General features: G+C 46.0%; 1 protein-coding gene and 1 pseudogene across 5 annotated transcripts in view; one reads left to right on the top strand and one right to left on the bottom strand.

Annotated features, from left to right (window-relative positions):
• PDGFRA (platelet derived growth factor receptor alpha) overlaps positions 1-19,689 on the bottom strand; it is a 55,627-nt gene extending 35,938 nt beyond the window's left edge. For 2 of the 5 annotated variants that reach the window (XM_060278787.1, XM_060278790.1), the window contains exons 1-3: positions 19,489-19,689; positions 3,648-3,708; positions 2,588-2,902 (exon numbers count right to left, since the gene is read on the bottom strand). In XM_060278787.1, coding sequence (XP_060134770.1) covers positions 2,588-2,902; positions 3,648-3,705 — 373 coding nt within the window. In that variant the 5' untranslated portion in view covers positions 3,706-3,708; positions 19,489-19,689. Of the gene's footprint in view, positions 1-2,587; positions 2,903-3,647; positions 3,709-16,404; positions 16,697-18,407; positions 18,614-19,483 lie in introns of those variants that run through there. The other 3 variants (XM_060278788.1, XM_035112086.2, XM_060278789.1) reach the window with 3 other exon arrangements.
• On the top strand, positions 7,502-7,620 carry LOC118084587 (5S ribosomal RNA; annotated as a pseudogene).
• Positions 19,690-21,802: the final 2,113 nt, after the last annotated feature.

Raw genomic sequence — 21,802 nt, 5'->3', positions numbered from 1 at the left:
GAGGGAATATATGGGTACCTTGAAAAATATACTGTTCGTGATGGAAAGAGACTTTTCAATTTGAATAATAAAGAAAGAAGAAGTTTAAGATCTGCAACATTGGCAGCTTGTTTTTTAAGTCTATGGGGAAAATCTCAGTCAAGCAGTAATCACTTCTCTGGGCAAGGAGAAATGCCACAATCATTCCCGCTGTAACTACCCCACTAAACAATGGCAAAACTGCAGCATGTATTTGCTGGTTGGTTTTGTAAAGGCAAGAAGGCTGCCCTAAACTCGACAGGATGAAGCCCTGGGTATCCCTGTCTGTCAGGCCAATCAATCGTAATCCATTCATTGGTTGTTCTGCTCATGGAAGACAAACTTTGGAATGCATATGCTTTGTGGTTCTCAAACTACTACTAAGTCCCCTGTTTATATAGATAGTTGGGGTGTGCCTTAGTTTCAGAAAGTAATGTGAGACTAATTACCCCACATTACTTTTCAATGCAAAAACTTAAATGTGAGAAATCTAACAAGAGTACGGCCTCGGTCCAGTATACCTGAAGGAGCATCTCCACCCCATCGTTCTGCCCGGACACTGAGGTCCAGCACCGAGGGCCTTCTGGCGGTTCCCTCGTTGAGAGAAGCAAAGCTACAGGGAACCAGGCAGAGGGCCTTCTCGGTAGTGGCACCCACCCTGTGGAACACCCTCCCATCAGAGGTCAGAGAGATAAACAACTACCTGACATTTAGAAAATACCTAAAGGCAGCCCTGTTTAGGGAAGTTTTTAATCTGTGATATTTGTTGTATTTTAATGTTTGTTGGAAGCCGCCCAGAGTGGCAGGGGAAGCCCACCCAGATAGGCGGGGTATAAATAATAAATTATTATTATTATTACAGTGGTACCTCTACTTACGAATTTAATGTGTTACGAACGCACATTCGTAAGTCGAAAAAAAATGTAAGTCGAATCCCATAGGAATGCATTGGGAGAAAAAAATCATAAGTCGAAGCAACCCTATCTAAAAATTCGTAAGTAGAAAAAAATCCAATCTAAACAGCATCCAAGATGGCGGACGGAGCTCCATTCGTAAGTAGAGGTACCACTGTATGTATGTGTTTATATATATATATAAAAGTTTCACATGTTAGTTTCATCGAGAAGGCATTGTATTGCATTGAAAATGAAAACATTCCTGAAACGATACAAAGAACAAGAGGAGGGAGAAAACTGTGGAACTGAAAAGACATGGCAACTCTCCAACCTGGAGCTTAGAAACATTAGTTCCGTATTTTATGAGAAGTCTCCAATGATCAACCAGAACCCCCTTTCCAAACTGTCCTCTGTCTGATGGCTTGGGGGACAGAATGCCCACAACTGTCATGATATTTGCATGGGGGGAGGGGAAACAAGAGAAAAGCAGTTGGATCTCTCTATTGCCTATAAAATGGGATCCCCTTTGGCCAATCTGTAACAAATCCAGCAGGTATGATGCTGTAGGCAGAGGCATAGCAGAATGCCTGTGAATGTTCTGCCATTTGGATCGAATGCACCAATGTCAAAGGTAGCAGAATAGAGGATGCATCTTGGTTGAAATCAATGTAAACACGAAGGTGAAATTATAACTGAGAATAACCAATGTGCAATGAGACGAGTGTAAATGAAATGAAAGTGAAACTAAACCGTGGCCTTCAGAGAGTGAAACTAAATTAAACATTTTCAAGCGCATACCCCAAATAGTTTTGAAAAGATTCAAGATGCATTCTCTGCTTCTAAAGCTATCTAAGGGAATGTTTTTGCACTGTGGTCCAGAAAATCCTGGGGTTCCTAGGAAACTTTATCAAAGGCTCCTCAATGGATGAGAATGTTAGTAGTGCAGTGGTGCCTCGCAAGACAAATTTAATTCGTTCCGCGAGTCAATTCATTTTGCGAAAAATTCGTCTTGCAAATCGCGGTTTCCCATAGGAATGCATTGGAATTTCTTTCTTTGCCCATAGGAACACATTAATTAAGTTTCAATGCATTCCTATGGGAAACCGCGATTCACAAGATGAATTTTTCACAAAATGAATTCGTCTTGCGAGTCACCATCAGATCGCAAGACGCATTCATCTTGCAAAAAATTCGTCTTGCAGGGCATTCGTCTTGCGAGGTACCACTGTATTCTAATATCATCAAGCTTTCATGGAAGATCATTTGTCCATTATTCACCTCCACACGTCATGCACAGCCATAGAGGACTGTTGGGTATTCTGTTGGGTACAAATAAAGCCCAGCAGATTCTGGGAACTGCAAACAGCATTGTTCGGTTCCTTTTGCAGTACACACAGGAATTTGCAACTTTCCATTGGAACAAGTCAAGTTTGGACTAATCCCACAAAATTCATCCCCATTTGGTTAGTGCGGCACGCTCTTTGATTGTGACCTGTGGCCAGGTCAGGTTTGAAAATCTAAACATTGGAATGGCTCTGAAATGGATTTATATGCAGCTTCTAAAATGATGTGCTTTGATCTATAGAAAGGACCAGCATCGTAATGTTCAGTTGCTCCACAACCTTCTCTGTCAAAGAGGTTTCACTATCATAGAATACAATGAATCAACTCACCTGGCACAAAGACATAGATGTCCTTCCCCTCCACCTCACCATCTTCCTCTTGAGAATGATTATAGTAGCAAGTGTACAATCCAGTGTGAGAAGCAGAAGCATTTGCCACATCAAGCACAGTCACAAACAGGCCGCTGTTGTTCTCCTCGCTTTTGAGGTCTACGGTATGGTTGCCATCAGGTATTGGATGTTGCCAGCTGACTTCACTGTCTCCCGAACATTTCAGGGTGAAGGGGGAATTCAGCTGCACAACCATTTCATCGTTGTTTGGCAGAATAGTTGGAAGCAAAGACTGACAAGAGGCTAGCCATGGCCCTGTGAAAATAGAAGTATAACATTTTCACATTAAAATTTGGGAGGAAATGATCATCTGCTCATTTCTGAACAATGGGCATTTCTATTGGGGGGGGACCATAGTTCTACGGGACATGGAGCACACACTTTAGTACAGCAGGCTACATCTTTAGTTCAGAATACCAAAACACCAGAGATGGGGAACCCAGCTGGGGGCCAGGAAGAAACCATATTTCAAGCACGATTGACTCATTTTAAGGTTTCTGTACGATCCTTTTTTATGAAGCCACACGCATATCCAATGAAGTCATCCCATTCATGCAAGGACTTCTGCTTGTGCAGCAGAACTTCTCCTTCCTCTCCTCTCCCTGACCACTCTGCTCCAGAGGATTGGAGGAACCCCCAGAACAGATTTGTAAGTGCACTGAGGGAGGAGGAGAAGGAGAAGGAGAAGGAGAAGGAGAAGGAGAAGGAGAAGGAGAAGGAGAAGGAGAAGGAGAAGGAGAAGGAGAAGGAGCTTCATTGTGCAAGTGGAAATTTTGTTGGTCTCCTGTATAGACCAAACTCATGCTATTAGGCTCTCCTTTCGCCAAGCTTTCTGATACCTCTCCAGCCCAGGCCAGAAAAAAATATCAGATTCCAATTAGTTCAGTGGTTGTGTTTATTTTTGTCTTTGGGTCTAGGCTTAGATAATTTTGATTTACCATAACTATCAGCTCTCTGCTGAAGAATATTGAGCTTGACAAACAATTTCAACTGTTGTTACCTGTCAAGAAGCAGCCCACAATCAGGATTGTTCTTTGGGAAGGACCCATGATGATCATCAACTGAAAGAAGAATAGGAAACAAAGGCAAGGCATGATTAGTTAGTGAGGGGATAGGAAATGACAACGCTACATCTGCAATGCGCATTAGCACCTTGGAAATGTGCAATGGTGGCATTAATCATTCTGTACTGTCAAAAATGACAAATAGTCCTGGAAGCACCAATTTTGGACTGCTACATTCAAATCCATGTTAAATTCACCAGGGGTGACAGATTAGCACATACCAGTACATTTTTGTTTATTGCGAACTAAAAAAAGATAACCATGACAAATGCTGTTAACAGCACATGGCACAATCCCTTTCATATTTTCTCAGAAGTTCTGCAGGCTTCGGTGGGACTTGCCCGTGTGCATGAGGCTGGAGTCTTAAATCTTGGATGTATTTAAAAGCACATTTTCGAACCTTGCTGCAAATTTTGCCCCCTATTTCTTTCTCCAAGTACTGAAACCAGACACAATATCTTCAAAAAATATGCCAAGTGGATCTTGCAAAATTTCAGTCTCCTACATTCAACGTTTGAAGCAAGATCTTGAGGATAGAGTAGTAAATGCTAGATGCAATTCTCAAAAGCATCAGTATTGGGAGGAAGAGAGCAAGAATGAAAGCCTGGTCTTGATTAGCCTATTCCAAAGACAGCATCCATTTAGTTATGCTCTTCTCCAAATTCCTTTGGCTCATTGAAAACATTATCCTCAAGCTGCAGGAATTTCTTATGAAAACAGCCCCAGAGAAACACAGGCTCCGCTTTGACCCATCTCTGTTCAGTGCTGAATACACAGATTTCAAAGATCTTCACCATTTGCAACAAGCAAGGCTGCAATCCTCTACACACATATCTGGGGAGTTAATACAATGAACATACTCCAAAGGTAAATATGCAGAAGATCAGGATACACATTACTCCACTGACAGTGAGGGGGGAAATGGTTATCATCGTTTGCTGGGCTTTTAGTATGTCAGGATTTCCATTTTATATAAATATATGACGTATTTTTCTTGTAAAATAAATATCCTTGATCATTTAAAACCTAGGTTCTAAATGTATGACGAAATTCTCTTGCTATACATGAAAAGGGATATAAGACTGGGTCCATGTTCATATTGTATTTTGTTTCTTGAAGAGCAAAACAAGCAATACATTATTACTATCATTGCATTCTCTTTTAAGTTTGGCAGTGCGAATGGCTGTAAATCAATGGCTAATCTCTCAAGGACAACAGCTAACAAGCTTTTTCTCCATGTGCCATGTGTAATTTACAGTCTTGGGTAATCAAGCTGCCCACCTGCTCATATCTAAAAGGCAAACACCGAACTCTCTTTTCAAGTGAAATTGCCTTTGAACCCAATGGAAGTCTTGGAACTGACTCTGGGATTAGATGGGTCTGGCTGACTGTGTGATTTGGTGAAGGCTCCACAAAGAAAACATGGGTGAGGTCATCAGGAACATTCAGCAGGACTATTAAGGTACTATCTATTTTAGCAAGCTGGTCTCAATCTGTGCTAAGTTGCATACACAAAATACATGTCAGTGTGCAATTGTCTGTGGCTGAAACAAACTTGATCAGAAACGTTTTTGCATTTTATGAGGAAATTATGATTTCTTCTAGTTTTGCATACAGGAGGTCCTGTTTCAGTGCCTGGGATCTCTGGCTAAAAGGGTCAGGCAGCAGGTGACATCGAAGACCTCTGCCCAAGACCTTGGAGAGTTACTGCAAATCAGAGTAGTCAATAATGTACTAGGTAGACAAATAATCTGAGCCGGTATATCTGTTCCCCCAAACAGTCCTCTGCAAATTCTAATGTCAGGCATGCACCAGACTATTTGATGCACTTTATTTGGTATCCAAATACATTTCATTTTAGTATATTTACCGACAGCATTGAATAGATGGCATGAAATGGCATTTCATGTTTGGCAGCTGACAGCATGGGAGATTTCATATTTGACACCAGCCAGCCATAATCAGCGTCACTGAGAAATGTTCCCAAGTCTAAAAATATGTGCATTGCAAATGCCGAGGTTCTTTTAAAAAGCACACACACACCCCTTTGTATTTAGAGTGTTCAAAACACTTCACATCATCCCATTTTGATTTTTGTCAGAATTTCAGCCGGAATAAGGGGGTTAAAGCTTTCCTCCCCATATGCTGCTGCAAATTGCACACACACAAACAGGGCTTGCTATTACATGTGTATATATGTATGTGTGTGTGTGTGTGTGTGTGTGTGTGTGTGTGTGTGTGTATATGTATATGTGTATATATATATATATATATATATATATATATATATATATATATATATATATATGGTAGTTTTTAACAAATGCACAGGTATAAATGTTGACATGGTTGCAGTGGCAGTGTCTGTAGTGCATGGGTGGGCAAACTAAGGCCCGGGGGCCGAATCCAGCCCAATTGCCTTCTAAATCCGGCCTGCGGACGGTCCGGGAATCAGCGTGTTTTTACATGAGTAGAATGTGTCCTTTTATTTAAAATGCACCTCTGGGTTATTTGTGGGGCATAGGAATTCGTTCATTTCCCCCCCCCCAAAAAAATATAGTCCGACACCCCCCACACAAGGTCTGAGGGACAGTGGACCGGCCCCCTGCTGAAAAAGTTTGCTGAGCCCTGCTGTAGTGTTTTGGAAGTGGTGTTGCTGCTGGACCAGGCCCTAAGGTGCTGTTTCTTCCTCATTCTCTCTCTCTCTCTTTATAGCATTCTGTAGCACACTGGCTATTCTGCATCAGCATTCATACAAACTTGCAAATGCAGTCACCATGAAATCCACACAGCTATTCCGAATAGCAGTTTAAGGGTGGGGTGAAACCGCAATTTAACACACCCTCACACACACACCCATATGGCAAAACACTCCACTGCACATGGTCCTGAGTGTACAAAAGTAGCTTTCTGGATCCTGGCCATAGCCTATGATACATTATGCTAGATCAATTCACATAACAGATGATCCTGAAACAATATAGCAGCAAGACTTCAACAGGCCAAGAAATATCGTCTTATAAATGACAACTCAGTACCTCTTTCCTTACGCAACATGCACAGTTAAATACAAGTGACAGCGCATGCTGCTTTTATACCCGATGTTATCTTGTGTTTTCCCTTTGCCCAGCTGAAGAAGTGGGTTCTATCAACAGCAAATTTACAGCATGACCCTAAGCATGTTTACTCAAAAGACTTAATAAACATATTTAGGATTCTGCAATAGCATCCACCTCTTCTACTGGACAAAGGTATGATACAAGAATAAAGGTAAAGGGTAAAGGGACCCCTGACCATTAGGTCCAGTCATGACCGACTCTGGGGTTGCGGTGCTCATCTCGCTTTACTGGCCGAGGGAGCCAGCGTCCAGCTTCCAGGTCATGTGGCCAACATGACAAAGCCACTTCTGGTGAACCAGAGAAGCACACGGAAACACCGTTTACCTTCCTGCTGTAGTGGTACCTATTTATCTACTTGCACTTTGAGGTGCTTTCGAACTGCTAGGTTGGCAGAAGGTGGGACCAAGCAATGGGAGCTCACCCCGTCGTGGGGATTCAAACCGCCGACCTTCTGATCAGCAAGCCCTAAGCTCTGTGGTTTAACCCACAGTGCCACCTGCGCCCTTTATGATACAAGCATAGGTGCTCCCAAAACATCATCCATAGGACTGCCAGTCGCATTCTTATCCATCCCTACTACCCTATTATTTGTCGCCATCTGTAGAAAAAGGGGATTAACTTTAAGCAGCTTCAGCCAAAACTCCTTTTCCATATATGATAGAAAATGTATAGCTTACAGCCATACTATCCTGAACACGCCTCATCTCATCTGATCTCGGAAGCTAAGCAGGGTCAGGCCTGGTTAGTACTTGGATGGGAGACCACCTGGCAATACCGGGTGCCATAGGCTTAGAGCCTGGATAGCTCGGCTGGTTAGAGCATGGTGCTGATAACACCAAGGTTGCAGGCTTGATCCCCACTTGAGACAGGCGCATATTCCTGCATTGCAGAGGGTTGGACTAGATGATACTCAGGAACCCTTCCAACTTTAAGATTCTATTGTTCTATGAATAAGGTCCTTCCTTGAGACATAACTAGAGCTCCGTGGTACAGCATTAGCCTTGCATGCTTAACCCATGACATTTCCAGATAGAGGCAGGAAAAGCTCCTGTCTGAAACCTTGGAGAACCTCTGTCAGTCAGAGTTGACAATATTGTGCTAGATGGGCCAATTGTCTGACTCTGTATAAGGTAGCTCCCAATGTTCCTAAATACAGACTGTGCTGGTGACATGCTTTGGGACTGTAACAGCATATCAGGGAGGAGCATTAAACCAACACCAAGGAAAAACCAAAGGCGTGATTTACCGACCACTGAAATGGTGCAGCCTCGATCTTGCTGCCCTTCTGTAAGTAGAGGGATGAGCCGCAGCCGGCATTCCCCCACCAGGACTGACAGATGACCAGAACATGCACAACAACTCCAGAAATTCAGCAGATGGCATTCCTGCAGAAACAAGTCATCTGCCTTGGTTTTTCAATTAGCAATAATGGCAATGTGTTTATGTAAAGTGCCTCCCACTGATAAGAGACACTTGGACATCAAAGTCGTCTTCCCTTCCAGCCTTCTTCTCCCCTCGTCTTTTTTACAAAAATCACAGTTCTAGCCTGTATTTTTCCTAGATAAAGAATCCACAGTACATACATCTTTTTTTAAAAAAATATCCCATAATCTTCTCTGATTAGCTAACCTCTCGTACTTCAAGCTGCCTCTGCTGTCTATTCTTGCAACCAACTCCCACCTATTTACAGAGAAAGAAAATGCACTGAGTTCAGTGGAAAACACTCCAAATCAGTGTGCTTAGAAACATTCTACCATAAAGTGTTCGTGTTTAAAATAAACCACATCAGGATTCAGGGCTTATCCACACTTTTGCCCTGTTCTTTCCTGACACAGGTTCACATTTAAAGCTCTGTGTCCGATTAGTTTTGCTCTGTTTTTGACCTGGAGGTTTCTCAGTGTAAATGCACTCTCTAGCACTCAATTGGAACAAATTCTAGTTTCCCCAGAATTGTTGTTTGCTCCGATTAAGCTTGGGGCAGGGTAGAGAGCTGCTCCACAAGTCCCTGGTTTTGGTGATCATCAAATTGGAAGATACAAGGGGGGTGCAGAGAGAGAAAAGATGGCGTGTTGGTTTGTAGAGCAAATGGAAATTTGAGCTACTCCCTTCTTCGTTAGAAAAGTTAAGACCAAAAACACTAGTAAGTGGGCATTAAAATAAACAACACCAAGCCAGCCATTCTGTAGTTCCTCAGAAGGGAATCAAAGTAACAGCTCAATTGTATTCCTGTTTATTACAAAACACAAGTAAACTGTTCGCGTTATGGTTTATTCCCAGCTAAAATGTGCATAAAATTACTGCCTATTGCTGCAAAATCTTACGCAAACGTGCTTGGGAGGAAGCCACATTGAATAGAATGGGGCTTACCTGTAAGTAACCATGCATAGGAGTGGGCTGTACAAGTTCTTAGGTGTTTGTTTCTAAAGTACAGTCTTTCACTGTATTGCTATAAAATAGCCAGTTCACAAAATTCTGTCTGTCGCTCTCAAGCAATGGCATCTTAAAGTGTAAGTGATGGATAAACAGAAGTCAGGGGACCAGCTTTAGAAGAGCGAATAGAGCAAGAGAAAGAAAATTCGCCCATCTTATCTCCTCCTAAAACACCATTGATCCCTGCTATGAAGCTCCTGCGGTGTGATTTGGCTGCATTTACTCCAACAGGCCAGTTGGCGGCACTGTTGATTCACGCTGATACAGCAACGTTCTGTTACTTTTGACTGATGCAAACTTTAGCCTCAGAGGCGGCAGATCAATTTTGGAGCGAATCCAGATTACCTAAATAACATCTGCTGGAAAACCTTGATTTTAAAATGGGAAAAAAATACGTATTTCTGCTCTGCTTTTGCTAAATGCCATGACCCCATAGTCCTAAAAACTGCCCAAGCATTATTAGAAGCAGGTAAGGAACCAGTTACATAATCGCAAGGTTGTCCAACATTTGCAAGGATTGAAAACCTCCTTGTGGGTCATCAGATGCTAATCAGCCTATAGTCTCCCCAAGGAGATGTTGCACTTTTCCAAGAAAGCATCAAGGAAAAGAAACGCATTTTGAAGAAAGCTTTATATTTTGCAAGCTTCATTTAAACATGTTCATGGGGCCACCTGCAACTTTTCACGGTTGCTGGCTTTTTTCCTAGCAAACTTCTACCGAAAGCAGAAATTCCCAGTGCAAGGAATAGCAGGGGATTCTGCAGCTTTCAGTGACTCCAGGGGAGAGAGGAGCAGGCAATAAAATTTTTGGCTTCCTAGATCCATTTTAAAGATGATGAATTCACAGGCGTAAAACCTGAATGAGTTACATGATCAAATTCTCCATCCAAGATTGCTTTCCAAAAATGTCGATTCCTCCTTGGTTTGATGGATATCACTTCCCCCTTTTGGCCCATTACCCACTGCAAGTATTTCATTTCCTGGTCTGTTTCCCAGCCAAGGAAATGTTGAAAGAGCAGAGGAGGAGAAAGAAGAGAAGGGTCTTTTTCTAATGCCTCCCTAGTTTGCTGCTCCCATGGAAGGAACACCACCTTGCTGCAACCTTGCATCAATTACATTGAGTGATGCACATGTGGCCTGGGGCCATTTAAGTTATTACAGGTCTACTAATGAGTGCCAGCCTCCCATTTGGGGGAAAGTATGCTTGACATAGTTTGAAAACACCAGTGAGCTTCATATTGGCCCATGTTGAAGCTTCATGTGTCGGAGGGTTCCGCCACCTTTTTAAAAAAACTCTAAACATATATGCATTTGGAGTCCTGTGCTGCTGTTATCATTGTAACACAGTAAAGCTGCAAACTGTTGATTAAGTGAGAATGTAGGGAGCCTGCTGGATCTGTACCCTAAAAGGTTTGGCATTCTGGAGCGACAAGCTACCATGTAATCTAGGTACTCTCTCTAAGTGTGGTCTCTTATTTTTGGATAAGCGTCACTGGCTGGAGTGAAATATCAACCTGTGTAGTGAGAAGTCTTGTTCACCTACTAAAGGGAAGGGTTTTAAGTTTCAGCTAACCTGTGATAAAAAGATTCTGTCTGCTGTGCCTAAACTGTGATGGGTCATTGGCATGTGCAAATTGCTATGTGAAGCCATGGGCATAGCCGTGGTTTATTTTAGGGGGACAGGCTTTATGCTGGGGTGAGGCAGAACCAAGTTATCTTCAATGCAATTGCTCAGTTATTTTTATTTATTTTCTTGATTGGAGGGGGGGGCAGCTATGCCCATGCTTGAGCAGCAGTCCATGAGTGATGCATATGCATGTGTGAACTGGTCCTTTGTTTCCCTACCAATGTAAAAATACCTGAGCAATAAAAATAACTGAGCAATTGCCTTGAAGATAACTTGGTTCTGCCTCACCCCAGCATAAAGACCATGTACATTTCCGAGCACAATTCAAAGTGTTGGTGTGGACCTTTAAAGCCCTAAATGGCCTCAGCCCAGTATACCTGAAGGAGCGTCTCCACCCCCATTGTTCAGCCCAGATACTGAGGTCCAGTGCCAAGGGCCTTCTGGCGGTTCCCTCATTGTGAGAAGCGAAGTTACAGGGAACCAGGCAGAAGGCCTTCTCGGTAGTGGCACCCGCCCTGTGGAACACCCTCCCATCAGATGTCAAGGAGATAAGTAATGATACAACTTTTAGAAGACATCTGAAGGCAGCCCTGTATAGGGAAGTTTTTTATGTTTGGTGTTTTACTGTTCTTAATGTTTTTAATTTGCTGGAAGCTGCCCAGAGTGGCTGGGGCAACCCAGTCAGGTGCGCAGCATATAAATAAATTACTACTACTACTACTACTACTATAAACTAACTCTATTTCCATCCCACCCTTTCTGCCAAAGAAGCCCAAATATGTGCTCTTACGACTCTCCTATCTTGGCATCTAGACTTCCTTTTCACATTAATATGTTGTGTCACTAAAGGATCACTGGATCCCAGCATGATAACATCTGTTGCCTTTTGCTTGACTGAGATTCCAGGATGGTATGTGTGCCTCACTGGTGTAACGCAGGAGTATTAACTCAAAAAGGTTTCAGATTCTCTGGGCATAAACTCCAAGCTGTAGGTCGCTAATGTCAGGGCAGCCAGGATTTCTTGCTACTTACACAGGGAGGAAAGAGAATGTGAAGCTGTGCATATGTAAGCCAACCATTAAGGAATCCTTTTGACCCTTAAAGTAGCTGGAGGAAGCTAAAGGATACTTAAGGCTGCCATCCCCCCCCCCCCCCTTGCTACAGAGGTTAGAGAGATGGACTGGGACCTGCGAGACAGGGGTTTGAAGTCCCCACTTAGCCATGAACTTCACTGGGTGGCCTTGGGCCAGTCACTATCTCTCAGTCCAGCCTACCTCCCAGGGTTGTTGAGAGGATAAAACGGGTAGGGGAGAACCATGAACACCACCTAGAGCTCCTTGGAGGAAAGGCGGGGTATCAATGTAAATAAAATAAGATAAAATGTGCTCCGCTGAATTCAGGAGTAGTAAACGTGCCTTGGAATGGGTTACAAACATATAAAATGAATTCTATGCTCATTGTGCAGTAGAAAGCTTTTCCAGTATTGTTCCAGTGTTGAGGCAAGAGCACCAGTTCCCATCATCCATTGCACATTTTGTACACACCCTCCAGTCAAAGCGTGCCAGAAGCACAGGTACAACATGCCAGAAACGGAATAAGTTTGGAGAGCAGTTCCAGGTGGCCTAAGCAAGCAGACGGTTGCTGTTTTGCTAGCTATATGGTGAAGCAAAAGGATCTGGAGTCACAATCCGCTCTGAACTGGGGAGAACCAGTCTCTCTCAATTCAACACATGGAATCCTTAAAGTTGAGTAAAACCCACAATGTCACACAAACACACATAGAGGTACATGGAATTTTTGCTTGGTGCTTTAGGGCAAGCCACCTCATTTCTTAATAGCCGTGTAACAGCAACCCCGAAAGAAAAGGAGATCATAGAATTGTAGAGTCGGAAGGGATCCTGAGGGTCATCTAGTCTCCTGCAACCCATATGAACCTTGGCATTATCAGCACCATGCTCTAACCAACTGAGCTATTCACTTGGAGTCTCAATGCCTTTAAAAATTATTATTTCTAGACACCATCTTAATATTCACCATGCCTTACTGATCTCAGAGGTAGTAGCAGTAACACGATGCCTTTATTAGGGTCAATGGAAAGTCACAAGGTCAAGCCATGAGGTCTGTTCTCAAGGAGCCACAACAGATCTAGCAGGAGAGGTGGAACTTCAACATTACTTCTCAATTGAGTGGTTTTTATTATATATAAATGAAGTTTTGTTCAGAATACTTGAAAAGTGAACTCCAGGCTATCTAAACAGGGTTCAAACTTTTCCTGCATTATCTTCAGTTCCTTTTTGTGTGTGTGTCAGTCACTCATGGTGGAATTGTATTTTTTAAGTGGCAGCATTTATTTCCGTCAGATTCTGCGTGGGAGATAAAACTGAAAATCACAGGGTTCAGAGTCTGATGAGAAATTCGCACAACCACTTTTTAAAAGGTTTTCCTCATTCAGACTAGTTCATTCACTGCATGTTAGGCAGGTTGTCACAGCAATTGTTTTGACTAGCTAAATCCACACGACTTGACTTCGGAATCTGGCCACACAACGCAACCTGGAAAATATCCCCACCCCCCAAAAAAAGGTTTAACTAGAAAGATTTGGGCTGTTCCCCTGGAAATGACTTGGAGCAGGCACAGGCAGGGTGAATAGAACATGCAGAAAAATTCAAAAACATCTGCTTATAACTCAACATGGAAGAAATGGTTATGAGAATATGCTTATGACTCACTTAGACTCCCCCCCCCCCCACAACCGTTCTGTCAAGCTCATTGGAGAACCACATTTGAGATCTTTCAGAACTTCTTATACAGACTAACCCACCAAGTCTTTAGAATGGTCCACTCGCAAAACCAGAATCACATATCCACACACTATCAGAATTGACTGCAGATATCAACTCCATTGAAATACATCATATGAATTCACCACTGTGCTATAAACCTCTTGAAGCAGGATTTATTGCTCTTGTTATATTCCCACTGTATGCAAAAATAACAATGCCCACATTGACTTCTCTAGGGTCAGAATTTGATTCAGAGTAAGTGGAATTTAGAAGAAGTAGTAAATCGGGTGTCTTTTTAGGGGCAGGGTATGCTCCTAGTTCTTAATATTTAACGCAAGAGATGTCTGGGTTGAGACGCCACATTCCCTGCTCTGAAAACCTGGGACTGTTTGTGGACCTGTGACCACTCCAATGTTGAAAGAAATCTACTCTGCACATGTTCAGAGGTATTCTTCGTCCACTTTGTGGTCTTGTGTTTCTTTGTTTTTTAAGGTTGGGGTTTTTGTGCTTCTGCAAACATTCCAAGCTACCCCAAGCATACAAACAACTCCCACTTGTTTCTCAGAGACTTCATTTCAGGGACAATGCGTTCAAAATTAAAGGGAGGGATAACAAATTATAATAATGTATAAATGTTCAAATTAGAGCACTGGAAGAGCCATCTGTTCCAAACTCCTGGCTACAAGATCAAGTTCCTCTGAAACCAAGGGCAGGACCCTCCAAACTTAAATCATGCTCAACCATTATGTGAATGAATGGATCTTAAGGCTTCGCTCATTGTAGGGTACTATGCAGTGTGGCCAGAAAAGCCCCGGAGTTAGAATAGCAGCAGCTGAGGGTCCCCAGATATCTTGTAAGCAAGAGGGCTTTCCATTCAGCCCGTCATGCGTCCCCGCAGGAAGTTCCCTAATGTGAGGAAGGGAGAGTGTTCAAAAGCAGATTCACTACTAGTGATGAATGGGGTCTCCTGTCCACATCCCCCTCACTCTCTGGCACAAGGCGCTCGCAATTCGCCAAAACAATCGCTGGGGGGCAGCAGAGCACCGCCAACCTCAACGCCTCGCTGCTGTTGTGCGTTGTTGCAAAACCGCGCAGAGGACCAATCTGACCTCGCGGCTATAATTTACTGCTGCCTCTTCCCTTGGGAAATCAGAATATCTGGCACGGTCCAAGCCGACCCACCCCGCCACATCACACAGTCAACACAGCAGCCTTCAAGAAATCTGCGCGATTCCTTCACTACTTCTCTCTCTCTCCCCACACAAATACACACACACACACACACACGTCCAGCGTTTCTACTGCCTGGTCTTAAATTCTAGACTTTCTTCTCTCTTTCATATCCCCCGCCTTCCCCCACCCCCAATTCCTGGTGTGGTGCTGATCATCGACTTTGCTATTTCCCGGTAGTTAAGGAGTTCCCCATCCCGTGCTCTTCTTGGCAGATCACGGAATTATAGAATTGTAGAGATGGAATCGGGACCCGAGGGTCATCTAGTCTAACCCCCTGCAATGCACGTCGCGTGTCAAGATAAGGGGTATGGGTCTCCTCGCTAGTTGTCTTCCCTCCCACCCTTGCTCAACTTTATCGTGAGAAGTCTTTGCGGGGCGGGGGGCGAGGAAGCGAAGTGCGGACTCGACAGTTTTAGAAGAGGGAGGGAGAATATGATTCTGTAGCCGAGCAGCAAACCACATTCATGACTTCTCGCCAGCCCCAGCCCTAGTCAGCGATTTGGAGACCGCTGTTTTCCATCCGAATAGGAATCACCAAGGTCTTGCCTGGGAAAGCAAAACAAAGCGAAGTTTGCAAGCTGGAGTCTTCCTATGTTCCTCCGTCCCGCCCCCTCTCCCCTCTTCTCCTGAGGGGTCCCTTGTATTTTAAAAGTCACCTCCACCACCCTTCCTAATACCAGCACATAACAGATGCCTCTCGTTTCAAATCCACGCTCTTTCCTTTCTCCGTGTTTTTAAAAGCGGCAATATTGATACATACTCGAGAGCCATTGTGGCCTTCTCGGCAAGAGGGAAGGAAACTCAGACGCGGGTCTGAATCCCGAATATCTGGCAGCCTGCAAGAACTTCGATTTGCTACCAGGCGCGCCTTTCACGTGTTAGCAATAAGATTCCTAGGGCAAAACGTAACTTATGAGGCGACATTCTAACCACGTCAATGCACCTCAAAAAATCCAGTTGCCTGCTCCCCCATCTCCTTGCTATGCACTCTGACGACCCGCGTTTCAGTGTCTTAGCATGAGGCCTAGATTTTGAGATGATCGCTGAAGAACAACATCTGGACGCTGGTTTGCGTCCGTTTCCTCGCTTATAGAAGACAGAACTGCATGTGTGAATGAGACACCACAGACCATAAAGACATGCCGCTGCAAAAGCCTTGCTTTGCAGCCCCAGTCTGTTCACACGTCCAACTGCGAGTCACCAACGCATGTGATCAGATGGTGGCCATGCACGTGTGAATGGGCCCTCGGACTTCACCCCTATTCGATAAACCCATGGAGCAAAGGGGGAAAGTCAGGCATCAACCAGCCTGACTCGATTTAAGGGACCCTTTCCAGAATCAGCGGCGCGAGCTAGCTTCCAATCCAGAACAACTGCGCATTGTAAAGAGACGCCTCGACCTTATCTCACTGTTTAGCTTGGAGACTGCTTACGTTCACACGCTTTTCACAGCCTGCCCGTTTAATGGCCGCCAGGACTTGGTGGGTCCCTGCCAACACACCTTGTTAAGCCAGAGTCGCTGGCTTCAAAAGTCCATTGAAGGAAGGCGCCTTAGGAAGCAGCGCTGAGGCTTAACTGGTTCGAGGTTCTGTTTCCTCGCAGAGACCAAGGACGTCGCATCGGGGCTTTCGTTTAAAATAGAAGAGTGAATGAGGAAAGAGAGCAGAGAAAGAAAAGCTTAGACTAAGAGAAGATCACTCCTTCCCTGCGAGAAAACAATAGGATTGTCTGTACCAAATTCAAGAAACAAAAATTGGGGGCGGGGTGAAGCGAAAAGGGAGCCTCCCCCCCCCATAGCTGCCAAGTTATCCCTTTTTTTAAGGGATTTTCCCTTATGCTGAATAGGCTTCCTCGCGAGAAAAGGGAAAACTTGGCAGCTATGCCCCCCCCCCTACCGGGAGTTCTTGGCCGAGAAGGGTTATGGTCTTCCTGGAAGATTTGCTATCAGATCACCTAGTGAAAAGGATCCCTCCAGGTTTCAGGGAGATCCGGGTCGTAGTGACTGTAGAAGATGAAAGGGACTCCCGGCTCCTGCTCCGGATTCTTTGTGCGGAGTAGATTCCAGGGTGTCCCAGCCCAGCGGTGTTTCAGAGTTGATTTATGTGGGATTTGGGATGAGACCCTTTCTGTAGATGAAAATTAGTTAATCCTTGTGATGCAGCCCTTTAGGATCGGGTGGCAAGAATAGACCCGTGTCTGCCAAAAGTCCCCTCGGTCAAAGCATCAGGAAGCAAAAAAATCTTAGTATAAAAGCCACTCGAATCAACGGTGGCCTATGGAAGGGATTCCAGTTAGACGGGGCTGCGATGGGAGAAATAGGGGGATCTGGCGGAAGGGCGCGCGGCTGCTGAGTTTTGGTTTCCTTCTCCGGGACCTCCGGATTTCACAAATGGGTGTCTCACCTCGGAACAAAGTGCCACAGAAAAAGTGCTGCAAGTGGAACTCCAGGTCCGCCCCGTTGGGTCAAGAAACGCGGCAAAAAGAGAGTGCCAGGGTCGTCCGCTTCGTTAACAAAATCAAGGTGCTCCAAGTCGCTTCACCTTTTGGGGGGAGGGGGGATGAAATGTCCATAGAAATGGAGAAGACAAATGCCCTTTCTTAGGCTCCAAAGAGGACGAGTGAGAGATACATCCCAGTTCTGTGGCCCTTTCGGAGCCAAACCAAAGCGATCTGAAGCGGAGTTGCAAAGGATTTCAGGGACTTTTTTTTCCCTCAAAGCAAGCAATGAAGAAAAAAACTCTCTGCAGGACTGTGTTTGTGGAGGCTAATCCAGAGTTTGATCCCGCCTCTCCCGCTTTGGGGGTTGTGTGCTCGCACTCCCCCACCTCCGCCCGGTCCCAGATCCGTTTCTGTCCGCTCCAGCGGGTTGTCCCGGCCGGCCGTGTTCTTTGGATCGCCCACGAGCTGCTGGATGGACGATCCCGGTCCAAAGAAAACGTTGAGCAAGCGAGCGAGGAGAGAGCCATTTCCTGGTGCGCGCGCCCGCCCAAGAACTTTTTTCCAAGGCGACTCGGCTCGCCTTGCAGCGTTGGCAGCGCCAGACAAACAGCCCCGTCGGGTTTTCCATAAGCAGCGTCTGCAATCCCCGAACCAAAAGTTTCCTCTTCCTCGCCTGGTTATCGGGTCCAGCTTGCGCGCAAGGCAAGGATGGGTCGAAGTAAAGTCGCGTCTTTAGGGACGTGGTGGGGAGGGCAGGGAGGGGGTAGTGGCAGCAGCCAGTCACTCCAAAGGACGAAAGTATCTGCTTTTGAAAGGATATTCTGGCCACATTTAGAGTGCCACTGGGCGCTCTTCGAATTAAGAGAGCAGATAAACAGGGGGGGGGGATCTACCTCTGGATCTGGTACACTGGGATCACCAGATTCGAAGGGGCTTCGGTTTAGAGGGAAAGGAAAAGGCAAGGAATGAAGAGTTCTAGTGGTTATCGGAAAGAAAGAAAAGGGAGAGAGAGAGAGAGAGAGAGAGATCTGGATTTTAGGACTGCCACGGTTTCTTGCCTCTTACCTTCCGCAACAGGCTCTAAGCTGTTCCCCGACCTCCCTGCATCTGCTGAGCACAGGCAGGACGGAAAAACCAAGGGTGCATGGCTAGCTCCCCAGTCCTCTTCCTGCTCCGTGATTCACCCGCAGATTATCCCCGCTGTTTAAACGGGCATACACTCAAAAGCGGCTTCACTCCAGTTTGGGGCAGGCGCGCGCGCACACACACACACACACTCGCGCCCCTCTTTCCCCTCCCCTCCAGGAGCCCCCCTTCTGCTGCTGCCCCCCTTCCCCAGTCCCTCCTCCCAGCCCAGCTGCAGGAATGCGGCGCGGTGGCCCCTGCGCGCTCCGCCGAGTCTGGTTGTCATTAACGCTGCCAAGAAGCAGGCAGAGTTTTTTTTTTCCGCTAGCGCCGCAGCCTCCATTCAGACCCGAGTTCACAGCTCCCCGGAGAGCAACACCCGGAGAAGAGATCCCTTGGCGACTGGCTGGGGACACTTGCCTTACGGGCAGGAATCCGAATTGGAGCTTGACTCCGAACTGAGGTGTTTGCGCCTCCGAACTGTCCACTCCTGTATCTTCCCCCAACATCCCATCCAGCTCATCCCCATACCCGATTCTAGGAGATTCCCCACCTCTCCATCTTCCCTTCTGCTCCAGAGCGCTGCCTCTTTCTCGCTCCGCGCCAGGAAGAAAGAGAGCGTCTCACCTTGGCAGGAGGCGAAAGCTACTTTTCCACCACCTCCCCCCACTCTCTTTGCGACAAGCTGCCCCGCAAATCCAAAAACTTTCCTGCTGCTCACCGTTGTTTCAGGAGGAGGCTGCGGTCTTGGACACACTGCCTTGGGATTCAGTTCCCTACTTGATCGACGGGGAGGGGGGTCGGTTACTTTACTTCTGCGCAAAGTCTCCCTCCCACCGCGCGCTTGGGTCCCCAAAGGCGCTTTCTTATCCCACCCAGACACACCAAGCTCTCCGTTTGCTAGAATCCGACCTCGAAAACGCCCCGGGGAGAGGAGAGAGAGAGAGAGAGAGAGAGAGAGAGAGAGAGAGAGAGAGAGAGAGAGAGAGAGAGAGAGAAGAAATCCCTTACCTTACCTTACCTTCTTGTGTTAATAATCCATAAAAAATAGTACCGTAGGAGGAGAACGAAAACTTTGTTTTTGTTTTTCCACCCAAGTAAGGTCCCAGTCTCCCTGCTGCTATTTCCCTTTCTCTGATGGCCTCAGAAACAGAGTCCTGTAATTGATTCAATGCTAGAGACCATCCTGCCCAAACTAATCATTTGCTTCAAGTAAATAGCTGTCAGGAAATGAAGCCCCCCCCCCGCGCTCCTTCATAATAAGAGCCTCCCTGGTTTGTTGGGCGCCTGAGCTCCTCTGCCCGCCTCTTACGCAGGCGGGGGGCGGGAAGGGGGGGGGGTCAGCCCTGGCTTTCGGGCTTCATTTGGGACGGGGGCGGAGAAGTGCGTGCGTGCGTGTGTGCGTGTGTGTGTTGGCGATGGGGTGAGCTTGACCATATGGTAGAGGCTGGGGGTGGGAGGGGGACATTTGCACGACAGAGGGGTGACTTTATTTCCCCTTCTTCCCAAATGGTCCCAGTTTCCATAGCTGCCAAGTTTTCCCTTTTCTCACGAGGAAGCCTATTCAGCATAAGGGAAAATCCCTGTAAAAAAGGGATAATTTGGCAGCTATGAGTTTCATGAACGGACACAAGTTTCCCCTCCTCACACAGTCCCAGGGACGGTGGGTCGGTCAGCTGCGTAGACTTGGGTTAACGCTCGCCATGTAAGTTGATGGAGGGGCAATCGCGATTCGCGATTGTCCTGACTTGGTGGCTTATTTATGATACTGTCGTTTCACAGACTGGCCCTGCAGCCAGTCTGTGTGGAGGGAAAGCTGAGATGGGTTGTTGCGGACTAATCAGACCGCGGCTCCGGGAGCGCTAGCGAAGCCCAGGTTGCTACGAAGTATTTGTGAATGAATGGGGAAAAGGAGAGTGGGAGGTTTGGAGAGGAAGGAGGGATATGCCCATCCATCCCTTTTCCACAATGGTGGCATTCTACTGTTTCGTGATTTTTTTTATTTTGCTGAGCACACAGTCACAGGAACCATGTAAAGGTCTTCTTCTTCCCAAGGTAGATAACCAGGGAGTTAAGTTTCTATCCAGGAAGATATTCCTTTAGGAGCGTGAAACTGCAAGAGGGCTACAATGATCTGTGAATAGCCAGTTGGTAGAGCTATGATGAGACACCTAAGCTCAGGATCGTCGGTTTGAGCCTCACGTGGCCAAAAGATTCCAGGAGGTTGGGCTATAGACGACACTACAATTCTGTGATTTTACGACGGATCCGAAGCTCATCAAGTGTCACTCGAAAGACTGTTTTGAACTGGGGTGCCAGAAAAGCCGGGTCAGATTGGAGTTTGGAGGAAGAGATGCTGTGAGTTTCGTAGGCGTGGTGTGTGTGTGTGTGTGTGTGTGTGTGTGTGTGTGTGTGTGTGTGAGAGAGAGAGAGAGAGAGAGAGAGAGAGAGAGAGAGAGAGAGAGAGAGAGAGAGAGAGAGAGAGAGAGAGAGAGAGAGAGAGATGTTGGTGGGACAAGGAGAGCTGGGCGCTATCATCGTGGGAGTTAGAATAGGCTGCTTTATTTATTTTCCGTCTAGCTAGCTCGTAGGAAATGAAGCATCAGAACGCACCGCTTCTTGCAACTTCGGAGCTGTTCCGCTTTGGTGGCCAAGGGGGCAGTGCAGCTCCAGGAAAGAGCGCGGGGAGGTGGAGGGTGCGGGGAGGCGTTGATCATCTCCATTTCAAGGCGCGCGCTAGAATAATAAATTTGGAAAGAAAAAAGCAGCAGCAGCAGCAGCAGCAGCAGCAACAGCAACAACAACAAAACCTCTGGCGTAAACTCTTTTTCCTTTCCCCAGCAAACTGCTTTTGCTCTCTTTCTCCCTTCCTCCCAATGGAAAATTCCTGCAGGGGTTTTTTCAGCTCAGTTCAGTTCATCACTCGGCTGCCAGATCTGCCTGTGCGGAGATGCTCTCTGGCCATCCTTGAAAACGCACTGCCTCTATCTATATAGGGAGCGGGTTGCTCTCTCTCTCTGTAGAGCCATGGTGGGTCATCACCATTCCAGATTCTGCTTGGAAGAAGAAATATAGTCCAGGAAAATGATCGCTCGGGCTCTAAGTTGGTTGGGACATTCTATTTCCCCTCCCGGCTCTCCGTCCGTGACACGTGTCCATCCACCGTGTGTTGTTTGTTTCTGGGGCTGAAATCAGGAGCAGCTGGCTGAAGGGATCTGGCATTTCTAAGGGCGAAATGGGACCTGGTGGAGGCAGAGGAATTGGCTGCCTTGCTGTCAGGGCAAACTTTCCCTGCTCATGTCAAGGATCCCCTCTGGTTGTGTTTCCAGCTTTCG

This window comes from Zootoca vivipara, chromosome 9 (assembly GCF_963506605.1).
Source record: "Zootoca vivipara chromosome 9, rZooViv1.1, whole genome shotgun sequence".
Lineage (NCBI taxonomy): Eukaryota > Metazoa > Chordata > Lepidosauria > Squamata > Lacertidae > Zootoca > Zootoca vivipara.
This window is presented reverse-complemented; position numbering and strand designations above follow the sequence as displayed.